We start from the raw sequence: 26,544 nt of genomic DNA on the forward strand, positions 1-26,544 counted from the left end.
CATAAAGACAAGCAGCATCAAGAGCCATCCGAGGGTCACTTGTGGTGATGCAAAAACGGATGTCAAATCAGTGCACTCTTTTTCACGTTTGAAGAGAATCCAAGTTTGCCACCGGTCACACAACCATCATAAAGAAGCACTTAATTAACAGAGTAAAGACAAACAGTGCTACTGTATTTAAAAAAAGATCAAGGAGACCACACTGGAGATGTGTGCCATCTGCAGTAAAACTCAATTTAATGCGCTTTTAGTTAAAAGGAGGCAGTACAAGGACTCTTTGTAAGGGACGTCTCCTAAATAGGAGTACAGTCGTCCCTCGTTAATCATGGTTAATTGATTCCAGACTCAATCGTGACAGTGAAAGTATGATTCTATATTAATAAATTGATTTTTTTCTTAGTTATGGCATAGAAAATCTGTTTATGATCTTCTAAATACGTTTTTCAACATTGGAGCCCTCCAGACATATAATTACACCAATATAGTCATCTTTATATTTGGATTACCCAATATAGTAGACATAGTCAGAGAAAGTATTAGAAACAAATAAGGTAACAGACTCACACGTTAGTTGTTTGTTCTGGACAGCGTATTTCTTGCGGTGGCTATCATCTCAGAGTAATTTAATGGCAGCCTTAAATGGCTTTACACTCCTATTAACCAGTATAGTAGACACATAGCCAGTACAGTAAGAGAAATTAAGCCATTTAAGATGTAAATAAAACTCCTGCTCGTGCATACGTGTCACAGTAGTCTGTGTTCCCTAGCGACCTTAGTGGTGGGCGGAAAGGAAGTGATATCAGAGATTCAGAGTTGAGTTTTAGTTTGTGGTACAGCCCCAACAGTAATCCCTGTTATGATGTTATTAGTGTGCCTGTTGCGAGATAATTTAAACCTACGACGTAGCGACTGTAGTTCACTGGTCTTCACAAACTAAAAAAAATTTTTTTTTTTTAAAAGGTACAGATGAAACAAGGTGGGGATGGGTACTCAATTATGACTCATATAGTCGATTCAAGAACAAATGCCGGAAAATGAGTGCAGTGTAAGAAATGCTTTGACTCTATTCTAATGCACACGTGGTATTTAAAGACCCTGAGAAGTGGAGTCAACCTGCATAATTTAAACGGGGACGCCCCCTTGTGGCGTAAAAAGAAAACCAGTCTTTCACATATGTCCAAACTTTTTCCAGGGGCCACACACAATGTAAGGATGCAAGGCCCACGCAAGGATATTTTGGAAACTAAGGCATGTAAATATGTTAATAAGTTTTATGTAGTTAGTAGTATGTAGTTAAGTTTTTTTAATTTTACAAATATTTCACTTTGGACACCCGACATATAGGGATCGACATTAAAAGTGTTCGGGAAGTTGTTGTTTTTCACAGTGATTTTTAATTTCAGAAAATCATACACCTGCCATTTTCACCAGATGTTAAATGCAAGGGTTTTTTCTTCTTTATTTTTTTCCAGAGCAGAACAGGCTTCAATGTCTCTTACACATCAAAGAGCTTGAGAACAGAAACATTGGTATTGTGTCAAATACATATATATTTATAATATATATATTAAAAAAAAATCTCATCTCGTGACACTACTTTTAGACTACAGAGCCACAGTTCTTTATTACTGAGCCGCCTACATGTTTAAAAAAAGAAAAAAAAAAGGTGGCGTCTTTTGTGACTTTAATTAAAGAAGGTATGAGTTACACAACATGCCCCCTCTGGTGTACACAATGCTACCACCGTGTGTGGCCTCATGCTCCACACCCATCAAGCCCACTCAGGCTGGCTTGGACATAATAGTTGTTAAAATGAACGCTGCATAATTGCTCTTGTTGTAGATACTCCCTAAAGCAAGGTTGCTTTATTTTGAAAGAGCCGGGCAATAAAGTCCAATCCTGCTCTTGCAGACAACATTGTTGGTGTGCAAGGTGAGCCTCTTGATTTTCTTGGTTGTTTTTTGGACATTATATTTCTACGTAAGGTTTTTAAAACACAGGGTCAAAACAATCCATTGTGATTAAGTGCTGTAGGTTTGTCCTTCTGGAGGTTGTGGAAGCTTCATATTTTCTTTGGACATCATTAGACGCCTTAACTCTTGAAGAACAATTTTTATGGTATAAGAATTCTGCCATTTTGCTAACACTGGTATGCTACGCGAGTCCACCTGCAAGACAAAAACAAACACAAGCTTCAGTTGACAGGAACAGATGCTTGTCATAATGGAGACAAAAGCTCTCCCAAAAGTGAGCAAACCGCTCACATTTCAGCAAGCATTTGTATTACAGTACATCTCGTCAAGGGACAAAACTACAGGGTGGATCAAAAACAACTAGACTCTCCAAAAAGTAGCCACTAAAGTTACAATTGAATATTTTCATGAAACTTCTTTATTTGCATATGTTAGTATGGACATCATTCTCCAGGTACTTCGGTTTCCTCCCACATTCCAAAAACATGCATGTTAGGTTAATCGGAGACTCTAAATTGTTCATAGGTATGAATGTGAGTGTGAATGGAGCCCTGCGATTGGCTGGCGACCAGTCCAGGGTGTACCCCGCCTCCCGCCCGAAGTCAGCTGGGATAGGTTCAGGTATACCTCCACGACCCTAATTAAGATAAGCGGCATAGAAAATGGATGGATGGTATGGACATCATCTTTCAGTCCATACCAAAATCTTTTGCATAAATGCATGCATGCTTGACTGAACACAGGCTGGATATACTTTAGAGAAATCTGTGTATGACTCTTAAGGCTGTGCGACACACTGGCTGGCATCCGTTACACTTTTATCGCTTTTCTTTAAAAGCAAAAAAAGTATCTGGCGGGGTCTGAATACTCCCTAAATAAAGTCGTTAAGTTGGTAACACCGATCCCTCCTGTAGGATGCATAGCACCACCTACTGCATGGAGTTGTAACAACAAGCTACATTCACAGTCAGTCCGATTACAATGTTTATGAGAGAGGGGGAACAGGTATGGCCAAATCTGTTTGTGGCAGCACCACCACTTAAATGATTGCATTGGAAACACTGGCAAAGATTTACTAACCACTGAAAATGAGTCAATACACAGCCATTATTGTCCAAATAGCTTGTAACACAAGTGAGTATCAAGATAATTGTGTGGTGATAGCGTCATGGTCTGGAAATGCCACAGTGTTGCTGGCACTGAGTATATCGAAGCTTCATGTCTATAGTATGGGCTCTTGAGAAGATATATTAGAATAAAAGCAGTTGCTGAAATGTGATGGGTGTACTGACTTGTGTGAGATGCTCTAAAAATAAGCTAAGCAGCATAGAAAAATTGCTTACCATCCCGTTGGAATTATTTATCCCGTTCATGCTAATTTTTGTTACAAATCTAACAGTCGGGGCTGTCTCTGGATATCTGGGGCCACATTCCACTTTCAGGCTGTATATCCTGTTCTCGTAACTGGTCTAAAGTCAGAAAGAGAACTTGCATTAAGTGTTAAAGGGGGGGTAAGCATGTGTCGCTAGCCTTGAGTGTGAGCGCTTACTCTGGCAGGTCCAATGATCATGGCGGTCCACAGCGTGAAAGTCATGTCCTCGTCGTTCTCCAGGCCCCAGCTCACTGTTCCATCACCTTCGCCCTTTTGGCCATCTTCCAGCTCTTCCAACAAGCGAAAATTGCGAGGAACTCTAACTCCTGCAACAACAAACACTTTTAGTAAATAATAAAGCATACTTTCAATGACGGGTATAAGGATTTACACCAGATTACTGGTTAGCCTAGCTGGGCAGTCAACTCTTTCTGCAAACTTGTCAAATCAGACAATGACACTGTATCCTGCCATCAATTAGATATGTGACAATCTCAGAGCCACACGTATAAAATATTTTTTGGACTGCAACACTTTTTTTTTGTGTGTGTCCTGTCCAGCCATTAGGGCAGATAGTATTGTTGATCTAAATGCCCTTACGTGGTCAATAGATTTGCTCTGCCAGGGAAAAGTTTGAGAGACACTTCCCCTTTTATACAGAATGTATTTGACTTTGATGTTTTGTTATTCAAATTTGGAGCGGCTGGACCAGAGCAGGAGGGGATAGAGATGAAGAGAAAAGAAAACAGAGGTGGGAGTGTGGGGACAAGAGTGGGACAATAAAGACAGAGACAAGGACAACAACAAAAACAACAGAAACAACCAGGACTACATCAGCAAATGTCTGTGACGGCTATAAAGACCAGGATGGAATGGACAAAATAATAACAACCACAATGATAATACTGCATTGAAACAGTCATACATATTACTAGTAATAGTAGTAATGAAATTATTAACTATGATAGTTAACAGAATGACAATAACTGTAATGCACACAATTGTAATAATTATAATCATATTGCCGACATCACTGTAATAAAACCAACAACATAATAACACCTTGGTTAACTCGGTGAGTTACGTGGGGAAGTACATATGTACTGTGAGTGTGCATATGTACGTGTGTACAGGTATCTCTGTATGTCTGCATGTCTTCATGTATATGAAGGTGCGCGAATGTGTGAACGTGTAATTGTCACTGAGAATGCATGAAAGAAGAGGGACTGCCTCCCACCACCCAGCAAGCTCCGCCCCACTCAGCCAGGCCGAACCCCCACCACCAAAAAGCCACCGCAGAACCAAAACCAGCCTCCCAAGAGCCAGCCCACAAAGCCCTCCCACCCAGGAAGACCAGCAAGGGGCCGCAGAGAGGCAATCCCAACCAAAAACAGGGCCCCGGCAGGCCGGAGGACAGCCAACCCCCACCACCAGAGCCACCCCATGCCCGACCCCCGACACAGGACCGCCCCACCCAGGGACAAAGGAGGCATCACACCCCCCCCCACCCGACGGAGGCCCGGATGGCAGAGATGTAACACCCAGCACCTGCCCCCACGAAGCAAAGCCCTGTGTATCCCCATTTAAAAGTAATAAAGCAAAATAAATAAATAAAAAAATCCTACTGCGATGCGGTGTGTTGGTAGCTCGTCATCAGGTAGGGAATGTCACACAAAGGGTTCAGGGGGAAAAAATCTGACCTACACAAGGTCAAGACACAATTATATAAATCAACAGGTAACATTTTGTTACTGATAACAAATAACTTTCATTCATGCTATATTTTGTACAGCATTATCAATATAAATGTATTCAATATGAGTCACTTTGAACAAGATCAGAAATTCATGTTTCAGTTTATAAGTGATCTTTAAATATTAATATAATTCAATAAACATCCATCCATCCATTCATTTTCTATGCCGCTTCTCATTAGGGTTGCGGTGGTATGCTGGAGCCTATCCCAGCTGACTTCGGGCAACAGGCAGGGTACACCCTGGACTGGTCGCCAGCCAATCGCAGGGCACATATAGACAAACAACCATTCACACACACATTCATACCTATGGATAATTTAGAGTCTCCAATTAACCATTGAATGATAATTATCAATGTTTCAATTCAATCTTGTTACAAAAATTTCATTAAACTCCATGGGGTTACAAAGCCAATTAAAAACTACAATGCTACTTAGGCGTATATTAAAAAAGTAACATAAACCACCATAAAATAGGAAAAACGAACAAACAAAAGGTTATTTTTAATACGTCTTTTGGCAACATGTTAGGCCACAATATGAACTTCCATGAGTTTTACAAATACAGCCATTAAAGGGGTCAAGCCGACCGTGTTTGCAGATATGGTCAATTAGCAGTTACCTTGATGGGCTTTTAAATGGCACCATTTGCGATGCTGCACAATCAGACAAGATAAAAGAAACGTTTAACTCACCGCTGAGTGGATGGTTACTAGCACAACCAATAATGGAATCAGTGTAGTAGTTTCAAACGCCGTAGCGCGAGCAAACAATTTGAGCACGCCATCCCCGGTGATGAGCAGTGTCATTACGCAATACGTACCCGGTTCAACTGGGTTCTACCCATGTGCAGAACGCGTCTACATCTGGTCGACCTCTTTTTCGGCACTCACATGTTATGCATGTGTAATCCATGTCATCCGTCGATCTATTTTACAGCAGCAAGCAATATACGCCCTCCTCCACTCTCAAAAACATTAAGATAAATACAAATTTGAGGAATTACAACATAATCGATCTTTTTTCTTATATAATATCCATGGTGCAAGTGGACAATTTATAAGCCCTCTTTTCTTTGTTCCATAAAATTATTTTACGGTTTTTTTGCCACTGCAAATACACACAAAAGCATTTGCTAGGAAGATATGTTTGGGTGGATGGTATTTCTCCGCTTAGTTATAAAAGCTCTAGCTGAATCCTCTACATTAATCCATCATTGCACTTTGCTTATGGTTGTTTACACTGAAATAACACTGCATTTTATGTGTTTTATTCTATTTATTTGTCTATGTTATACTAACTGGATATGACGTTTGCATCTGCGCTACGTGCATTGCGCAAGTTTTCACATAGCTCAGTGTTGGTGGATGTCATAAGACGATAGAAACATCTGCATGCTAAGTCTTTTAACAAGAGTCGCTTATAAAATAACTTCTCAGTAAATTATATATATATGAAGTATGGTTATTGACCATTTATGTTCATACATTTAAAAAATAATTACTACAGCATGTGAGGTCGCAGAAGCGCTGTTGTAAAAATTTGCTAAAGTAGGAAGTGACATAGTCCTCGCGCAGGCACGGCACCAATTACGTTCCAGGTATGTATTGTGCAGTTTTCTCCGCACGCATGGTGACGAATGAGGTACATATTGATAATCCATCCTGCGGTTAAAAATTGAGACAATTCTTTTAATGTCTCGTATACAGTATTGCACAGTAGTGTTTTTATAGCAAATGCTAACTGGATGTAATAAAGGTGTATGTATAATTATGAACGCTACATAACTATTTTCACTGGTATACTCAGTTTATGTACACAACTATTGACGAATTATGTGTAATTATTTTTATTGTTATACTGATTTGAACTGTGAATTACCGAATGATAAACTATTTTGATGACCTGTAAACTTTGAAACTGTGAATGTGAAATACTAAATCATTAGTATTTAGTATAATAGTTTCAAAGTTTACCAGTTAGATTGTATATATGCTATATGTTTTATAGTAACAGTTAGGGATGTCCCGATCCGATCTTCAGGATCGGGATCGGCTGCCGATCCACTGTATCCACTTGGATAATATCGGCTTCCGCCACGTGATTCGTCCGATCCGGTTGCTGTATAACTTTCGTAACTCTGGGCCACACTCCAATATGGTAGGTGCGGTAATGCTCTTCAAAACTGGTTGCCACTTGACTCCCACCACCCGCAAGAACAAGAAAACGCAACACTGCCATGCAGACATGTCTGCGGTGTACCGTGGTGAGGTTATTTTTATGTTGGACGTCGGATATTCGGCTCCATAGCATTTGTCTTTGCAACCATCTTTTTTCCTCCTAATTTCTACAACCTTGCATTGCTCCTCACAAGACTCCACTCTATTGCTGTGCGTATGCTAGCGGCCCCACCTCCCCCTACAGAGACAAAGGGTCTCACAACGTTTCAATGGAGAGTCGAGATGCTGAACCAATACACAGAGAAGGAAAACAGACACGCATGCACATAGCGATATATCTCATGACACCCCTACTATATTGTGCATACTCACAAGACCAGTGTCTTTACAGTCATTTCTAGACCTTTTCCATCCATTGAATTCAATTGACAGTTATACTTAACATACATTGCATTCATCTAGCTCAATGATAATGCTCAGCTTAGTTAGATGTTATTACTATACTGTTTTTTTACACGAGTAGCTCGTGTTGTACCACCATAAGCGGGTGTACCCAATGTTAGGAAAGGAGTGTATGTTATGCTGTTAAAATATCCTTCTCCTAAAATAGCCTATTTCTTTGTGAATTACTTAATAAATATTGTAATTCCAATCATGCGTGAAGGTCAAAATAGTTACAAATCATGTAAAAACGAGCTTGGTGATATTTTTGGGCGTTGCTATTTTCAAACCATGTTCATTAGGCAACGGAAACGTAACACCTGACAATGCTGTGGGTGAGGAAGCAGCTTTAAACCATGGTACACATGTAAGGTTAGCGTTATTTTGGTAGAAAAAGTAAATAAATGTGACTGTCGAGCAACTTTGAGGTAGACACGTTTACGCAAAGGGGCATGGGCTCTGACTAATTGCTGGAAAACAACGTGGCAACGATAACTTTGCAACCTTAATAGGTACTGTGATGTTTATCGACAGCAGTCTTCATAACGATAGAGCAATGTGTAAAAAAACGGGCCTTTGCAAGATGATGATTAAAAATAAAAATTTTAAATACATACGAAACGACTGATAGCACAGCGGTAATGGTAGCAACCACTACTCACGTCATCAGACAGTGTTGAAAATGTTAGATTTCCTGCTACGAACTGTCCACAATGCATTATGCCATTTAAAAAATAAATTATAAGAAACACGCATTACGACCAAATTATCGACCGGGATGATTACCAAGACAACAGTGGATGGACAGCTAACACTGTGCTGTGTCACAATGTTCTCCTAGCCAGGTTAGCATAAGGCAATTAGCACACTCTCCGCCATCTTTCGGTGTTAATTTTCTATTAAACATCATATATAATACAGTACAAGCAGCATATTCATGTCTTTATAGTTGCCTTAGTGTTATAATTGACACTTTCATGACTCATAACAGCCCACACGCTAACCACAACGCCTCGGCTAGCTGACTAGCAACACAGCAGCCACTCACATTAAATAGGGTTTTTATCCAAAAAGACACACTTTTATATACATTTTAAAGTACTCGATTGTCAACCACCTAGCGCCACAAAGCAAACCGGGGGAATGGGAGTTTAGGTACGTATATTCTCTATCAGGCTACATGCTAGTTATAAGACTAACAGACCCGAGGAAGTCGCCATCTTCTTCAGCTGAGTCCAGAAGAGCAGAGAAGAGTGACGTCACGGCGGAGGGCGACCTCCGGTTAAATAGAATCACAACCTACGATTTATTTATTTATTTATTTATTCACAGGGACAGTTCATATTCATAGACATTTCTGTCAATATGGCAGAATTAGCCAAAAGGCTTTTTTTTCATCTGTGGTCCCTCGTTGTAATCCCATTTACTAAAAGTATATAAAATCTAATAATGGCAACACAAAGAGCCAACGATCAACGATCAACAACATCACACCACACAACACTGTTGCCACCAATAGAGCGAGGGAGGACCTGACAGAATAATGCTGAGCATGGAAAGCACAAGTTAACACTGATTTATTACACTAACTATACTCTGCTAGTCTCTTCATTTATCAGTGCTCAACATTTCACAACTTTGACATTTTAACATTCATCCATTTAAAAAATAAATAAATTGAAGCAAGTGTTTTTGAAATTGAAGCAAGCAAGTGTTTTTTAAAGGGAACCTATTACACAAATTTTCAGGCCTTTGTGTTGAGTTCTGGACTCCTATAGAGCAGCTACGCATGATACCCCACACAGAAAGCATTCTAGATCTTCTAGTCTCTGCACCTCTTCCTGCAGTATTTCCTGCCTCCTGCCCAAACAGTGGTAATTTACCCCAGCCCCGGCCCTCCTCCAGATACGCCTCCGGCCGAGCCCACTCCGCTGTGATTGGTCACACTGCCAAGTGCTCCAAGTGGTGAAGGTGGCTTCACAAAGGGCCTCAACTGTCTGGAACTGATGGCTATTTTTATAAACTTCCCTTGCCATCCATCCCCAAATGTGGCGTTTAAATATGGTTTTTAAATGAGGGGAACATGCAGGATGGTCCAAAAGAGTGATGTTATTCTTCCTGAAGAAGTCCTTGGTCAAGCGAGCATTGTGAACTGCAGCGTTGTCCTGTTGAAAAACCCAACTGTTACCACACAGATGAGGGCCCTCAGTCATGAGGGATGCCCGCTGTAACATCTGCATGTACTGTAAGCTCCCACCGTTTGACGACCCTGCACAACCTGAAGCTCCAGTGTTCCACTGAATGAAAAAGCACCCCAGACCATGATGGACCCCCCCTCCACTGTGCCGGGTAGAAAACATCTCAGGTGGGATCTCCTTGTCATGCCAGTAATGTTGGAAGCCATCTGGACCGTCAAGGTTACATTTTTTCTCATCAGAGAATAAAACTTTTTTCCACCTTTCAATATCCCATGTTTGATGCTCCCTGGCAAAGTCTAAACGGGCAGTTTTGTGGGGTTGAACGAGATGTCTTTGAATTTGTTTTTTAAACTCTTTTCGCAGATGCTGTGTGATGGTTATTGCGCTGCAGTTGGCACCACTAAGGGCCTTCATTTCGGTCGAAAACCGCCCTGTGTCTTGATGGACAGCCAATCAGATCCTCAGTGCAGGTGTGATTTTTTTTTGGGTCTACCATTTGACTTTTTTGTTCCATAATGCTCAGGATCTTTCAAAAAAAAAATTAGAATGACTGTCTTACCTCGCCCAACCTCACCAGCTATTGGGGGGGGGGCTTGCTTATGCAGCTCGACAATCTGCCCATGTTCAAAAAGAGAGTTTCTTAGCTTTAGCCATCAGGAGGGCATGAGTGTGAATGCCTGACAGAAAATGAACATTTTGAGCAGATTTTGGCTTTCATAGCCTGTTTGATCAGGTGATAAACAACCTATTTCATTTTTTTCTTGTTTAAATTACAAGTTCCAAATTAGACATTGTCTCACTCCCCCTTCTTGCTTTTGCATATTGTAGCTCTTAAAACCTCATTTAGATCCAAATGTGCAAAATGCAAATTCTAGCAATTTTTCCAACTGGTCTTAAGATTTTGATCAGGTCTGTATCTTAAAAAACCATAAAGCAATGAAGCCGTGAAATTCAAAGTGATGTGGCAAGGGATGACTGCACGTGATAGAGTATGTACAGTTAGAATAAATGCAGATTGTACACTTGGAACAGCAATAAGGGCACCAAACCAACAGCTCCACACCACTTTTCGGCATACTTCCCTCACAATATGGTACCTACTGTGTGACAATTTCACACAAATTTAGTCATTTTTCCAACTTTTTTAAAGCAATCTTTGTTTTTGTGGTACAAAAACTTTCCAATAAAGAAATTACATGCAGACAAACTGAAAGGAAACAAAACTTCAAAAGCAGCTTTTTATTCTCCCCTATCAACATGGCAGCAAAAGACAGATGTAAATGATGTGACCATTAACTTGACTTGAACACATACATTCAGGTTATCTCAGGAGCGCTACGCTTTAAGAAATATGTGACAAACACTTCCAAATATTAGCGCCAAGCCTTTTTCCCCCCCACAACCAAAGTGACACATACTATATTTGAACGAAAACATGATACTTCTGATGTTTTTTTTTTTTAAACAATACAAAGAGAATAACATTAAAATAAACTGATAAGGCTGTACATAAACTCAGGGTGTCTCTCAAGCAAGGAGACGGACTGTCTTCCCGGTGACTGTCAAGTAGTCCTCGTCAGTGAGGGCTCTGAGCGCTTCGTCGAATAACTCCTTGGTGATGGCCTGGAAAACAAGATTGTCATTTTATTCAAATTCTGACTTGAGTGGCAAAAAATAAATATAACAATGGTTCTTAGGATTATTTACCGTTTCAGACTGTGCTCTGAGGTCATCAAGCAGCTGCTGGTACTTCATGGCGGGCGTCTTTCCTTTGGCCTGGATCAGCTTCTTCAAGGCCTGCGCCGCCTCCTCCTTACGCTTGCGGGCCGTGGCGCTCATACCTGTCACCAACAGGAAGTCACCATTAGTTTAGTTCCACTGGAAAGGCATTATTATTTAATTTATTTTTTATCTATTTATTAATATTTTGATATTGAAGTTTTTGTGTGGTCTACCTGTGGTGAGAATGGAGATGTCCACGAATCCCGTCCTGGGGTCGGTGGCCGACTGCTTCAGCGCCTCCCTGTGCAGCCTCTTGGCCTCCTCCACGTCAATCGTCTCCACTTTCTCAGAGAACCGCACTTTGGCGTGAGCCTCGGACAAGCGGATCAGAGACTCCAACTGCCTCGGGTAGGCGGAGACCATTCCACGCCCGCTGCCTATCTTCCTCATATCAACATAGGCCTGTGGAGCCGCAAAGTGCACAAGGTCAACTATAGACCAGTCCAGTGTGTATTACTAATCATTCATTTTTATACTATTTTTAGGTATTTGTGATTAATTTTCACAATGTACAGTGTATGTATTCATATTACCACCTTAGTTGAGCACAATGGCAAGTATTGTATCCACACTGCTAGTTCATTATATACGATTTTACATTTATCCTCTGTACATTCACTATTTGTTTTCAAAAATTAGAGATGATTTTAAAATATTTTTTTTTAACCATGAAAAAATATATTTTTTAATCCCTGCTTTAATCACTTGCTCCCTGCATATTCGAAGATTTCTTTTCTCTGCTTGTAAATGAAAAGAATTCTGTCTTTTTATTAGTTTTATGGTAACTTAAACAGGAAGTGGTTTAATGCCACTATCCATCCATCCTTTTTCTATGCCATACATCCATTTTCTATACCACTTATCCTCTTTAGAGTCGCGGGGGTATGCTGGAGCCTATGCCACTTATCCTAATTATCTGCAGTGAAAAAAAGTGCACTGCAGCTATGAATCCAGTAGAGGGTGCTGTCTCACTCGTCACGTCACTCATTTTCAAGCAGGAAGACGTTTTGACAAGACAATATGTTTTGTAAGTACAATACTTTATACCTGAATTGTTTCTAAATGTGTAAAACTGAATTTAAAATGTGTTCAACTGTGAGAGGCATATTATAGGGTTTAGAGTATCACATGTGGCAATTTTAGGGTTTTCTACGCCATGGTGTGTTTGCTTTTAATTAGAAAAAAATACTCCCATTGTGCATTTTGTTTTGTAATCATTTGCTTTTCTATTTGCATTATGTGATATTTGTATTACATTTTTTGGCAGTACAATGCTATAGCTATTCATGTAAGAACTTAAGTGATTTTGGTTATTAAGAAAACCATGGAAGTTGTTAGATATCAGCTCTTAAATTAAACTCTTATGCGCTATATTTGTTATCATATTTATCCAAACAAATGTACCTTTAGTTGTACCAGGAATTAAATGGATCAAACTGAACAAGGGTGGTCTAATAATTTTTCCATGACTGCATATGATGTGATTTTCAGATTTTTCTAATCCACATATACATATGTGGTCTTTCTATAATTTAATATTTATGTAAATATATTTTACTACATGATTTTAAATATATGTTCCCACTATGTGTTTTATTTACTTTCTATGCCTTTATATTCGTAGCATTTTTAGTAAATTTTCAAACTTAGAGAACTTCTAAGTTTTAAACGGGATATTTCATATTTCCCAGCAGTCTCAAACTCAACATTAGATTGTCTTGGCTGGAACAAACCTCAATAAGCGCTTGGCTGGCTTCCTCACTTAGCCGGGGGCTGATGTAGGTGCGTGCGTACGCGATGTAGTCCTTCAGCACAGCCATGTCCAGGAACTCCTCCTCTATCTGCTCCTCGCTCTGATAGTACAGCGACACCAAGTGGTGGGCCAGCCTACGATCGTACGCCTCGTCTTGAGGGTCCAGCATCAGGAAGATGAGGTCGAATCTGGTGGAAGACAAAGAAGGCTTTAGGGGACAGGGTGGTAGACTGAGGACACTGGTCGAGTCTGGTGGCAGCAACCTGGAGAGCAGCGTGTGAGGCAGCTGGATGTTCTCAATGGTGGTCTTCTTGGGGTTCCACTGGGACTCCACAGGATTGGCGGCGGCCAACACTGCGGTGCGGGCATTCAGCTGGCAAATGATTCCAGCCTGGGAAACAGAATAAGGAGACGTCCGATGAGTCCCAAGTAACTCAATGGTATGGGGCTGGCACAGACATACAGTACCTTGGCGATGGAGAGTGTCTGCTGCTCCATGACTTCGTGGAGCACGGAGCGCGTGCTGTCGCTCATCTTGTCGAACTCATCGATGCAGCAGATGCCATTGTCGCTCAGCACCAGTGCACCGGTCTGCAGGACCAGCTGCCGCGTCTCCGGGTCCTTCATCACGTAGGCGGTGAGACCAACGGCGCTGGAGCCTTTCCCGGACGTGTACTGGCCACGGGGCACCAGGTTGTACACGTACTGCAGCAACTGGGACTTGCTGGTTCCGGGGTCGCCACAAAGGAGGATGTTGACCTCGGCGCGGAAGTTGCCGCGGCCCGTCTGGCTGAAGTCCTTGCGAGTGCCTCCAAACAGCTGCAGCAGAATTCCCTGGAATGCCAAATACTGTTGTTAAGTACCAACAAAGCAAACACAATCCTGAAGCACTCCAATGGATGATCATACAATGAAATAGACCTTCTCACGTCCACCGTTAGCCACCTTTGACATCAATGTTTTTACTGTATTATTACGTTCATGGGATACGTCAATCATTGATTATCATAACTTTTTAAAGTGTCACTTAATCTTGCTCTCTTATTATAATACTTACGGCTTGTCTTCAAAACAGTAGTTTGTTGAAGTTGTGCAACAAAAACAGTGTGTACAGCTTTAGACTGTGACGCTATCACATGGGTCTCCGACAGGTAGCTTGTAAGCTGATGAGTTCCCCAAAGGATATTGGCTTCACCTCCTAGTATTTTTATAAGTGTTCTATTGAAACATGACACCTGTATTTAATGGCAAATGAGCACCCTGAGTGAGATGTGCTTTGTAAACAGTGCAATTTAAATGTTGGCAATGCTCTCAGTCACAGTCACAGTTTTGCAATGTTCTTGGTTCATGTTCTGCTGGTTGTTGAAAAAAGTAGGTCATAAAAAATTGGTAATTGTCATTTAAAAAAAAATAAAAAATGCAGACGCAGCAGTGGCACAACACAGCGGCGGCAGTCCGCCCTCCCATGTAGCCCACCACAGCTTAAAAAAAAATCCTAGGGGAAACTCTGGAATGGGCCAATCCAGGACTTTTTTTTGCTCACTCACTGAACACAAAATGCAGTTTTTAAATTAAATTGAGGGGAAAAAAAAATCAAACCTACATAGCCCTGTGTGGAAAAAGCGATTTGCCCCCCCACCGTTAAACATAATTTAACTGTTGTTTATCACACCTGAGTTCAAGTGAAAAAGGTTATAAAGTCATTTCTAAAGCTTTGGGACTCCAGCGAACCACAGTGACAGCCATTATCCACAAACGACAGAAACATGGAACAGTGGTGAACGTTTCAAGGAGTGGCCGGCCAACCAAAATTACCCCAAGAACCCAGCGACGACTCATTCAAGAGGTCACAAAAGACCCCAAAACGACATCCAAAGAACTGCAAGCCTCACTTGCCTCAGCTAAGCGTTCGTGACTCCACCATAAGATAAGATATGACTATTTGCCCCACATGGGGAAATTCCCTGTTTCCAGCAGCAAAAACAGAGTACACAAACACACAAGAGCAAAATCAAGGATACCATAAGAAAAATACTGGGCAAAAACAGCCTGCATGGCAGAGTTCCAAGACAAAAACCACTGCTAAACAAGAACATCAAGGCTTGTCTCACTTTAGCCAGAAAACATCTTGATGATCCTCATGACCTTTGGGAAAATACTCCAGTCTGACGAGACAAAAGTTGAACTTTTTGGAAGGTGTGTGTCCCATTACATCTGACACAAAAGTAACGTCCCATTTCAGAAAAAGATCATCATACCATCAGTAAAATATGGTGATGGTAGTGTGATGGCTTCGGGCTGTTTTCCTGCTTCAGGACCTGGAAGACCTGCTGTAATAAATGGAACCATGAAGTCTGCTGTTCACCAAAAAATCCTGAAGGAGAATGTCCGGTCATCTGTTTGTGACCTCAAGCTGAAACCAACATGGGTCCTGCAGCAGGACAATGATCCAAACACACCAGCAAGCCCTAGTCAAAATCCTGACCTGAATTCTATTGAGATGCTGTGGCATGATCTTAAAAAGGCGGTTCATGCTCGAAAACCCACCAATGTGGCTGAATTACAACAATTCTGCAAAGATGAGTGGGCCAAAATACCACCACAGCGTTGTAAGAGACTCATTGCAAGTTATTGCCAACAGCAGTTGTTGCTGCTAAGGGTGGTCCAACCAGTTATTAGGTTTAGGGGGCAATCACTTTTTCCACACAGGGCCATGTAGGTTTGGATTTTTTTTCTCCCTTAATAATAAAAGGTTTCATTTAAAAACTGCATTTTGTGGTGTCATATTTTCCTCTCACATTCCAAAAACTGAGGAGGAAAATAATTAAAAAAAATAACGGTGGGTTAATTGGTGACTCTAAATTGTCCATAGGTATGAATGTGAGTGTGAATAGTTGTCTATATGTGCCCTGTGATTGGCTGGCAACCAGTCCAGGGTGTACCCCGCCTCTCGCCCAAAAGTCAGCTGGGATAGGCTCCAGCATACCCCCGCGACCCTAGTGAGGATAAGTAGCATAGAAAATGAATGAATATTACGTAATTATATAATACTTTTACAGTAATTCTACGAATTGAGTAAATTCAAGAGTCTTAAGTCTTAAGTCAGATGTAAGGAGGGGGTTCTGATCCAAATTAGCATTATTGTGGGTGGCATTCCTTCAAGTACACATCACATGACTGTTAAATCTGCATTGGACACACACCTTCTTGATGTCCTCATGTTCGTAGATGCTGGGTGCCAGGGCGGAGGAGAGGCGCTCGTACACGTCTGGTTTGGCCGCCAGCTCTTTGAGGGTCTGCACGCGATCCTCTGTGAAGAGCTTCTGCTCCGCCTCTTCATCCAAGCCGTGCAGGCGCTTCTCGTCGGTCTTACGGAAGTGGATGGTGTCGATGTGGGTCTTGTACACAGACTTGACATTGCTCTGACGTGGGTTGACACGCATGGGGACGGCACGGTAGATACCTGTGACACAGCGGCGCGGACAACGCTAACGCTTGATGGATGCTTATGGAGCTGGCATGTCACCACCTCGTTATCTTATTGAATACACAAGTATGCAAAGACACCAAAAGAAAGAAATGAAATGTGGACTATAGGTCGGGTTAATGCATCACAGTATATTAGGATAACGCCATGAATAGCATGCAAGCATGGCCGTGACCATCTGATTGGACGCTTTGTAAGCACTATGATCTTCAAACAATACTGTGAAACTGCAACATAGTCCAGAATAATATGTTAAAGTCTAACTAAAAATATGAATTGGGATTTCATATTTTTATTTTCAATATTTTGAATTCTATTAATTGTATAAAACAATTGAGATAATTCAGAAAACTAAAATTCTAGTGTCGGATGATTTTAATATATTAAAAAAGTGTATGGAAAAGGTCTGAACAAAGTAAAATTTAGGGAAAAAAGCTATTTTTTTCCCATTTGTAATTTTACAGATTTAACAATAAAGAAGAGTGTGCCGTTTGTTACCAGCGGCATGCGTATTATTAGTATTGCTTTGATTGCTTGCATGTGAAAACATTATTACACATCCAATTCCCCTAAAAATTTGTGAATAAAAGTGAGCATCCACTTGCATTGAGGACCAAATGATGTAGTGAGCCAACAGATCCTATCTGAACAAAACATGCTCATCTTCGCTTTGTGTTTGTCATCAGTGACAAAGCAAATTAGTGTAATATCTGATATACCATTAATGAATTCATTTTATGCCAAGGGGCCAATAAAAACGGCCCACTCGGGCTTGTTAAGATGAGCGCAGGGAAGCTCACCAGTGATGTTGACTCTGTCTCCAGGCTGCACTTTGTCCACCAGGTCATTGTGGGCATACACGATGGTCGTGTGAGGCGTCTGACCCGCTGGCATATCTTCAGGCGACTCCTGAATTTTGATCTGTTGCGCAGAAAAGCGGGACATCAATAAGCAACCAACAGATGTCGTGACCCCGCCCACCCGATGGCACGCGTGGCTCATTTACATATTGAGACTACAGCATAAATAAATCTGCCCCATTATCAAACGCACCATCTGCTTGTCGGAGAAGGCCGAGCGGTTGTGGACCAGTGCCAGGCTGTGGGTGGTGTTGCAGTTGCGACACACGGCCGGCTCGGCGATGCGCCCACGGTCCACCTCCACCCGGGTGCTGAAGGCGCACACCTGGCACTGGAAGAAGGCCTCCTGCATCTCGGGAATGAGCTGTGAAGTGCGGATCACCATGCCGCTGATGGTGATCAGCTGATCGATGTCTGCAGGGACGACGACACACGCCGCACATTTCACCAAAGCAGATTTTTCACTCTAAATATGTTGCAAGTGTGATTTCACTTTGGAGGTATTGGCTCGTCGCAGCATGAGAGGTCCCACTCACCTTCTGGGTTGAGGCTCCTCATGTTTCTGGTCTTTATGGCGCTGTAGGGGCGTACTTGGATCTGGTACTCCAGGATGGAGTCTGGGAAGCGCTCAAAGAAGAGCTCGTTGACCGCCATGTCAAAGGTTGGGATGACTTCCTGTGAAAGATGACCACGACTTTATGTCATGCAACCAAGGAGGACATTGTTGAACAGAGCAAGGAATTAATAATTCAATTTGCCCAACACGTATGTTTTTGCATATTTATATAATGTAGTAAAGAGTTGACCATACTAAATTACAAAATAAATTCAGCAGAAAAAAAAAAACATTGTGAATGGATGGATGGATTTGTTAAAAAAATAATTTCTGTTTTCCAACAACCTAAAAAAAAAATTATCATGCTATGGTTGCAAAATGCAGACTTTCTAAGTTGAAAACTAAAAGTAAATGTATTTATGTAATAGTGTGACTTTACTTTTTTTGCGTTTAATGAAATAAGTTCATTGATGTGTTAGCCCAAAGTCAGTTTTACAATTTATGTTACATTGGAAAACAAAATGTATTATTTTACTGTATGCTGGGTACTTTTCCCGTTTATCCTCTTTCACTGACTGGAAAGTTAAAATCCAAAGTGTCCAATTTCGAAAATTTCCAAATTCCCTTTGCTAAATTTCGAGCGGAAATTTTCTAGAAAATAAGGAAATTGGTCCGTGTAACTTTTGGTCATTGAATGTTCTTGACATGAATGAGAATTCAACTCTTTGATGTAGAAAAAATACAATCTTTTTCAGCATCAAAAAGCAATATGTACGTTGAAAAACGGTTTGCTTTTAAATGTATATTTCATATAACAAAATTAAATCACCAGTCGGCAAATGAAAAACAGACTAAAAATGTAAAAGGGCAAGAGCGCAGACTGGCTTGTAGGTGGTGCTGTACCTTGCGAAGAAAGCAGATATAGTAATTTTGGCTCAACAACAGAAGAGCGTCTTTGCGGGAGATTTCTGTGTACTGTATGTCAGGCCTAGTTTTGCCATCTCTAAAAGCATTTCTGAGTGGAGCGCCAAAGACATTTCAGCCCCCAGAGCCACAGGCACACAGGTGTGCTGTAACCAGGTTATACTTTAATACCGTGCTTTCGTTATGAAGACCGGGCTTTAGTGGATACATAGAGTGTTGCCGAATTGGCCCGAGTGTTGTCGAACGGACCGGGGAGGTCGCGGATGTTGCAGCGAGTTGTGAATAAAGAAAGCTTGCATGTACAAGTAGAATACGCTTTGCAGTCTGCTTGAACCCACACATCATTTGCGTTCTTGCTTTGAAAATGAAAACTTCAGGTGCCAATATAATATAATATAATATATAATATAATATAATATAATACAATCAATACATTGCTAGAAGTGGCATCATATTTTTTTTACACACTCAAAAGTTTCAAAACTCTATAACTTCATATCTTTATCATTAAAATGATTTCCAATATAGTCAAACCTGTCTATAGCGACCGCTGAAGGGAAACGGCAAGAGTGGCCACTATAGACAGGTTGGCGGCCATTTTGAATTTGTGCGCGCACATATTAACAAGTTCACAAAAATTAAAAATTTTGTGTTTAAAAATAGTTTTAAAAATTAAATCAAAGAAGGTAATAAAATTATAAAAATATAAATAGCGGAGAAATATTTTTAAAAATTTATTTCCATCTTTGATTTTTTTTAAAACATGATTTTAAAAGCAAGAAAATAAATTTTAGTGAACGAGCCTGAGGAATGGGATCTAACAGGATACGCATGAAGCAGTCATGAATGGGTGTGTACGTGAACAATAAGAGTGCGGAGGAGGTGCGAAGATCGTAGTAAACTAACAATACCATCGCTCCTTTCTTATTGAATGGGCTTCTAATCTCCAATTAGTCGGCAATTAAATGAAATTTTAGATGTTTTATTCAGGCTATTTTAGAATCTATTCACGGCGGCATTGCAAAGTAAGAAGACTGCTTTTTTTATGTCGAACAACTGACAGTTTGTGTGGATCTTGTGAATGATTGTGACTGAGTTACGACTCAGTAATTAAAGCCTACACACGACGGCTTCGTTGCTTTAAAAAACGAAACTTTTTCGTGCATGAAGCTTCTGCTTGAGTCTGTATTTTGGCCGCCATATGCGGTCAGATATTGACCAAGGGATACAAAATGGGTGGCCGCTAGCCGCGTTAGACAGGTGACTGCTATACACAGGGTCTATAACACGCACATTTTCTGCGGGGGATTTTTCAGTGGCCGCTATAGGCAGGTGGCAGTTATAGACAGGTGGCCATCAAGACAGGTTTGACTTATATATTTTTTTATACCGTATTTTTTAACTTTATTTTTGATACACTTCCAGTGGAAACTTTAAGGAAATGTGTTGCGCTTTTGTATAAATCACCCCCAAAATGTCCAGTTCAGCTTAATCTATAACAATAGAAAACAGCCAAGTTATACATAATTCCCAAAACTTCATACGGAAAGTTTTTGGGAATTTCCAGACACTTGGAGAACAAGCACTCAAACCTGCGGGTAGCTGATGAGTTGCCTGTACAGTTCTGCATTGAAGATTTGTACGTGGCCGCAATTGACATTGAGCACGGGGTCGCCAACCACACTAATCTGAGAATGGACAAACATTTGATTAGAAGTGTCACATGTCTCATCAATCAGCAGTAAACGCTACTAAAATAAAGAAGGTACCTCCTCCAGCTTCTGCATGTAAAGAGGCTCATTGAGGTCCAGACCGGCGTTCTCATCCTCAGTGGAGGACGGGTCGATGAACCTCTGCAAGAACCTCTGTGGACACACGGTGGTTCATCTCATCAAGACTTCGGAGAAAAGAAGTTCATTTGTTTTTTTCCATCATCCACACCTGAAACTTCTCCTTGCATGCACCCACGTTGACATCCGTACCCCAGATGACCAGCCTCTGGCCCGCGTTGGGCTCGCTTGTGACCGGCCCCTCGCCACTGGGCTGTGAGTTGAATAAGATTTTCAAAATAAAACCCCATCAACATATGTAACCGAATGACCATGTGATCTACTAACCGGCTCAGATTGGAGCTCAACTTGGGGAGCCTTCCTCACTGAGCCCAGATCAGGACGCTGGCGGGCAGGGGTGCCCCGGATGCTACTCCGCGGGGTGCCCTCCACCCTGGAGCTGGGGGTCCCGTACATGAGAGGGGAGCTCATGTCCACATCATTGGGGAGGACTGTTCGAGAGTTCAATTAAGTGTCTCAACACAATAATTGCGCATCACACAAAAAGGTTACACGTTATCTACCTAAAGGTCGCGGGCTGGAGAACAGAGAAGTGTCCTGTGGCGCCACTGGACTGAGCAGGTCGGTAGCAGGTGAGGTGGGCATGGGCACCAGGTCACCTGCGGACGAGTCCTGTGCCCTGCGACGCTGCGACGAAGGCGAGGAGGTGGGGGCATCACTACTGGCTGCACATTATAAAACACCAGTATTAGTCCAACCACAATCACATGGAAAAAAAAAAAATAGAACATACGTGTAGATGGGTTGATGCTCCTCCCCCTTTTGCGGCCACCGGGAGTTGACGATGGAGATGACATTGTGGAGACTGGATCTAGATAAGAAAAAAAATACATTTAAAAGTTACTTTAAAAATATGACAAATAAAACAAAAACTCAGCAAAAAGGAGTTGGGCCATTGAGGAGCGTGTGTCTAGACATGGGGAAAATATTTAATAAATTAAAAATATATATTAAAAAAAATTACAAGAAATATGTTTTAATCATATTAAAAAACATTAGGATAACAAAAAATAGATAATTTTTTCAGCCAAAGGGATTATGTAGACAGCATTGCGGTGAGTGATTATAGGCATGGAGATAAAAAAAAAAAGTTAAATAAAAATAAACATAAAAAAAGATAAAATGAAAATGTACATATTTTAAGCCTAAGGGTGTCGGACCTGAAATTATAGTGGATCTGGATATGAAAAACAAAATATGAAAAATGACTTAATATCAATGACATAATAAAATACATTTGCGGCAAAAGGGAGTTAATTTTGGAGAGAAGAGTATCTGGACATGAGAAACTTAAAAAAAAAAAGTATATTTAAAAGAAAATTACAAAAGAATAACTGAAAATAGCATTGTTGCAACCTATGGGCGTTGGACCTGAAATTGTGGATAGGGCCTCTAAACATTGATCTGAAAAATATATAATGTAGATGTACAGTTTAAAATAACTTTTAACCACAAATATGGATTTTTTATTTTGTAGTTCTGGGTGTGCATTGAGATATCTACAGTGTTTTTGACCCCATCCAAAAAAATGATACTGAGAGATGATAGATTGAACTAAAGCCTTTAAAAATGATTTGCTCCTTAAGTCACCTTGGAGATGCAGAGATAAGAAACTTGAAATACCGTATGCTCATGTGAAGCAATAGTATGCAACACTTCATCTGTCTCACATCTCTTAAGAGCATCAATTAGAGTGTATCTTACAGAGGCAACAAAAAAGTAGTTTTTTAGCAATACAACAAGTGCACGTGGGGTTTAGTCATAGGCATTAGCCACCGTGTTTTGTAGTCGTTAAATTTGGCTGTAACATTTCCACCATGGAGCATGTGGCTGCACAGCAAACAATAACCTCACCATCACCGCGACTGTTACCAACTAAAAGTGAACCAACAACATAATATCTATGTAACACATAAGTACCATATTGTTCTAACCAAGGATACACAATTTTAAGATGAACTGATAGTTTAATCACACATAAACTGATGTAAACGCCTATCTTCTTACCTCTTTCTTCTTGGACGTCTGTGTTGGCTGCAGCAGTGGCGCGAAACTGTGTGTGACGTAGTTTTCGCGGGGAACTTTGGACGAATCGCAAGCCAGAATATGGCTCTTGCTTCCGGTTGAATCTTCCACTACGACAAGGGTGATTTCCTTACCACTTTTCTCCACTTTAGTACCAGTTTGGGATCAAACCGTGGTCTTATGCACAAAAATTAGTTCAAAACTGAACATTAAAATTTTAACAGCTTTAGTTTGATCATTACTGAATGAATTATGTGGTCTTCGAAGGCTATTGTAATATGTTGATATCCCTATCTGGTATGGTTTCGTCCAAACCGGTTCACTTGGTTACCACCAAGGAGTACAACCTTCCTGTTGTTTTTTTCATTTTGACAAATTACTCGAGCATTTAATGTCTTATTTTAAAGATATATAATGAGGACACGCGGCATAAAAAATGGGTGGGTCTATATATTAAATATGATAAATACGTCCATGTTTCATTTAGACAGCAACAGTTGTTTTCTCCCTCTACGCAGCAGTTAGCGTTACCTTGCACGTACCCCCATTGGCCACAGTGAGGCGCAATACCCATTCAACACACATAACCAATCAATCACCGCGCCATCAGTGTACTTATTTAATTTACTTGAACTGTGGTAGTAGTTTAGAGGTTTGAATTGCTGGTCATCACACTGAAAGCTGTTTCTAACATTTCGACCCTCAAAACTAAATATTAAAAAACAACTGTTAGTATTATGCAGTGCAAACTACACCTTTGTACATAGTTTATATTTCTGTACTGTTTGTATTTTTTATTTACTTCTGCATTAATGCAGTTATTCTTCAGTTTAATTATTTTGTTTTACATTTATAGTGCCGTTGCCTCTCTTGCTGTATATTTACCTTTTTTTTTACCTTTTATATTACTTTTTATGTTGCCGTGTGTAACTGGCATTCATTGTGGCAAGCAAAGGACAGTGAACTCTATCTCACCACTTTACTATCAGCATTATTACCTCTTTAAAGGCAGACGTCTGTGCGGGTGTACGTAATTGTCAGTTTTGTTGCTTTACTATACTTATAATTGAACGTGCTCTCTATATAATGACTTCAATGTAAATATTACGTGCGGACATTTTTAGGAGAAAGTGGTTGTCTCTATTAATGAAATATGAATATATATTTATTTTGGATAAATAGATCCTAAACTTTGAAGCAGTATGTAAACAACTCAGGGGCCATTCACGTAGTTGTAGTAAAAGGGGGATAAAAGTTGTGCGCCTGCAAGAGCTACCACCCCTTGTAACTTCGAATGGGAAGTTACCGGACACCACGTGACCTGCTCCTTACGTGACTGGCTGGCAGAAGGGAGGTGTGCGTGACGTCACAGGAGAACGATACAAAACAGTCCGCCAAAGTAGACTCGACTCAGATTCGTCAACTGACATCCTGTCAAAAAAAGCACATCCAGCGTGCTGCAAAGGAAGACGGACTTTTGGAGAGTTTTATGCCCAGTTTTCCTCCCAACCACCGCCCCGCAGAGTTTATGTGTGACATATACAGCCTGGACCCCCACTGCGTGTCTCCACCATGCAACATGAGTTGGGCGATGGAGCCTGCTAACTTCTACGACAGCGCCAAGCTGGGGGGTCCGCAGCCGGGGCCGTGCAAGCCGGGCAGCCGCGGCGAGGAGGGCACCATGGCGGAGCTCACCGCCCCGGCCATCTACGACGACGAGAGCGCCATTGACTTCAGCCAGTACATCGAGTCCATGACGTCCGTCCCGAACCTGGAGCTCTGCAACGACGAGCTCTTCCTCGATCTCTTCAACACGGTCAAGCAAGAGAAGGCAGACCTTTACGCCATGCAGGGTTCCATGCTTCCCGGCTGCGGGCAGCAGTTGTCAGTGGGCTACGCAGGCGAGAGGAGGGCAGAGAAGGGTCCCTATGGGGCACCCATCAAGCAGGAGTCCGAATGGAGTGACAGCGACATGTCCTCGTCACTACCCTGCCAAATAGAAACATGTGCCCAGACCTCTGTAAGCCTCCCAATGGGGCAGCCCACCCCGCCAACCACGCCGGAGCCCACCTCCGCCGCCAGCTCGGCCAAGAGTTCCCCGCGAAAGTCCGGCCGGGAGAAGGCAAAGAAGGCGGTGGACAGGTTCAGCATGGAGTACCGGCAGCGGCGAGAGAGGAATAACATCGCCGTCAGAAAGAGCAGGGACAAAGCCAAAATGCGCAACTTGGAGATGCAACAGAAGCTGGTCGAGCTGAGCTCCGAGAACGACAGACTCCACAAAAACATCGAGCAGCTAACCAGAGAACTCAGCGGCCTCAGAGAGTTCTTCAAGCAGATGCCCAACGCCTCCTTTGCGGGCAGCGTCAGCATAGAGGGTCGGTGACACCCCCACCACCCTTCCAACAAACTGGGCGTTTTATTTTTGATTTTTAGGAGACATACCTCAGAGACATTTTCTTACCATCTGTACCAGATGTATTTTAAGCTTACCATAATGGCACTGGAAAATATATGACGTTGCTGCCGTATTTTTGTGGGATTTCCCCCCTTGTATTAAATTATTTTACCACTGCATTTACATGATGTTATATGGTACATGTTTTATAATTCCAAACTTTGTATAAGAGCCAGAGCATGATCTTTTTGTATTGTTTGTATGAAACAATTTTTGTCCCATAATGATAATAAAAAAAATACAACAGCTGCAATGGTGCATGACTGAATGGTCTGTTGAGTAGTTTGAAAAGTCACATAGTGCAGAGTTAATTCAGGAGTAGCAACTTTTATTGACACAGAATCCAACAAGGGTTTAAATATTGGCGGGCCAAAAGAAATGCAATGAAAAGGCAGTTGATGGAGCACGTGGGCGGCTTTGACAGGATGCATGCCATTGGCCTGTCAACTGCTGCTGCTCCACCACATCACGAGCACAAACACCACCTCGTCTTCCTGCAGCAGAGACTGGGAGTCGAGGAGGCCTTCCAAGGGTTGGGGGGGGGGTCTGGGGTCTGACAGAGTTCTCTACTTTCACTCAGAGGGAGATTTCTTCCAGGCTGAGCCACAGAGAAGGTCTCCTGGTGACTACGCGGACATAAACAGTGAGGGGGCCCAGCTCTTTTCCCAGCACGCTGTCCGCATTGTACGCTGAAAACTGACAAGATGTGGCCAATCAAAACAACTTCAATCAGTTTTCATTGGCTAATAGCAGTTGGATACTAAACAGCTTGGCATACATTTGTTTCTCGAAATGACATAATGCATTTTTATCATCCTTAAGCCTTAAGAGATCCATGCAATTCACTCACACATTTGACTCAAGCGATAAAAAATGTAACAAAAACTGCTGTAAAAATATCATACTGGGTGTCCCTAAAGCAGGGGGATCCA

At 41.5% G+C, this 26,544-nt stretch overlaps 4 protein-coding genes across 7 annotated transcripts in view; 1 reads left to right on the top strand and 3 right to left on the bottom strand.

Moving 5' to 3' along the window:
- Positions 1 to 1,434: 1,434 nt before the first annotated feature.
- Positions 1,435 to 8,990, bottom strand: ube2v2 (ubiquitin-conjugating enzyme E2 variant 2). Of its 4 annotated transcripts, XM_054768841.1 has the most exons (5): positions 8,927 to 8,964; positions 4,971 to 5,045; positions 3,523 to 3,671; positions 3,317 to 3,442; positions 1,435 to 2,168 (listed from the first exon to the last, which is right to left on the bottom strand). In XM_054768841.1, exons 3-5 carry the CDS (start codon positions 3,565 to 3,567, stop codon positions 2,022 to 2,024), a joined length of 318 nt encoding a protein of 105 aa, XP_054624816.1. In that variant the 5' UTR covers positions 3,568 to 3,671; positions 4,971 to 5,045; positions 8,927 to 8,964; the 3' UTR covers positions 1,435 to 2,021. The 4 variants fall into 4 exon arrangements, with proteins under 4 accessions (XP_054624816.1, XP_054624815.1, XP_054624817.1 ...); XM_054768840.1 differs by lacking the exon at positions 4,971 to 5,045 and having other exon boundaries at positions 8,927 to 8,990; XM_054768842.1 differs by lacking the exon at positions 8,927 to 8,964 and having other exon boundaries at positions 4,971 to 7,614.
- A 2,154-nt stretch (positions 8,991 to 11,144) lies between these two features.
- mcm4 (minichromosome maintenance complex component 4) lies at positions 11,145 to 23,193 on the bottom strand. Its single transcript, XM_054767689.1, has 17 exons — positions 23,140 to 23,193; positions 21,866 to 21,943; positions 21,636 to 21,797; positions 21,400 to 21,563; positions 21,224 to 21,325; positions 21,052 to 21,147; positions 20,875 to 20,970; positions 18,339 to 18,477; positions 17,996 to 18,216; positions 17,743 to 17,863; positions 16,659 to 16,918; positions 13,924 to 14,289; positions 13,719 to 13,846; positions 13,436 to 13,643; positions 11,876 to 12,104; positions 11,628 to 11,761; positions 11,145 to 11,543 (listed from the first exon to the last, which is right to left on the bottom strand). The coding sequence occupies exons 2-17, from the start codon at positions 21,927 to 21,929 to the stop codon at positions 11,448 to 11,450; spliced, it is 2,586 nt and encodes an 861-aa protein (XP_054623664.1). The 5' UTR covers positions 21,930 to 21,943; positions 23,140 to 23,193; the 3' UTR covers positions 11,145 to 11,447.
- Positions 23,194 to 24,556: 1,363 nt separating this feature from the next.
- On the top strand, positions 24,557 to 25,865 carry cebpd (CCAAT enhancer binding protein delta). Its single transcript, XM_054765199.1, has one exon. The coding sequence runs from the start codon at positions 24,647 to 24,649 to the stop codon at positions 25,538 to 25,540; it is 894 nt and encodes a 297-aa protein (XP_054621174.1). The 5' UTR covers positions 24,557 to 24,646; the 3' UTR covers positions 25,541 to 25,865.
- Positions 25,866 to 25,929: 64 nt separating this feature from the next.
- spidr (scaffold protein involved in DNA repair) overlaps positions 25,930 to 26,544 on the bottom strand; it is a 44,861-nt gene continuing 44,246 nt past the window's right edge. Inside the window, exon 20 of the mRNA XM_054765157.1 lies at positions 25,930 to 26,308. Coding sequence (XP_054621132.1) covers positions 26,189 to 26,308 — 120 coding nt within the window. The 3' untranslated portion in view covers positions 25,930 to 26,188. The remainder of the gene's footprint in view (positions 26,309 to 26,544) is intronic.

Source organism: Dunckerocampus dactyliophorus, chromosome 2, assembly GCF_027744805.1.
Source record: "Dunckerocampus dactyliophorus isolate RoL2022-P2 chromosome 2, RoL_Ddac_1.1, whole genome shotgun sequence".
NCBI lineage: Eukaryota > Metazoa > Chordata > Actinopteri > Syngnathiformes > Syngnathidae > Dunckerocampus > Dunckerocampus dactyliophorus.

Excerpts from the sequence above, each read along its gene's own strand:
- ube2v2 (XM_054768840.1), bottom strand. Across the intron at positions 3,443-3,522 it reads TGATCATTGGACCTGCCAGA|ACCAGTTACGAGAACAGGAT; the intron begins GTAAGCGCTCAC and ends TTCTGACTTTAG. Across the intron at positions 2,169-3,316 it reads TAAATAATTCCAACGGGATG|GTGGACTCGCGTAGCATACC; the intron begins GTAAGCAATTTT and ends TTTGTCTTGCAG.
- mcm4 (XM_054767689.1), bottom strand. The coding sequence starts at position 21,929 with ATGTCATCTCCATCGTCAACTCCCGGTGGCCGCAAAAGGGGGAGGAGC. Across the intron at positions 21,148-21,223 it reads CATGCAAGGAGAAGTTTCAG|AGGTTCTTGCAGAGGTTCAT; the intron begins GTGTGGATGATG and ends GTGTGTCCACAG. Across the intron at positions 13,644-13,718 it reads CCTCACACGCTGCTCTCCAG|ATTCGACCTCATCTTCCTGA; the intron begins GTTGCTGCCACC and ends GTCTTCCACCAG.
- cebpd (XM_054765199.1), top strand. The coding sequence starts at position 24,647 with ATGCCCAGTTTTCCTCCCAACCACCGCCCCGCAGAGTTTATGTGTGAC.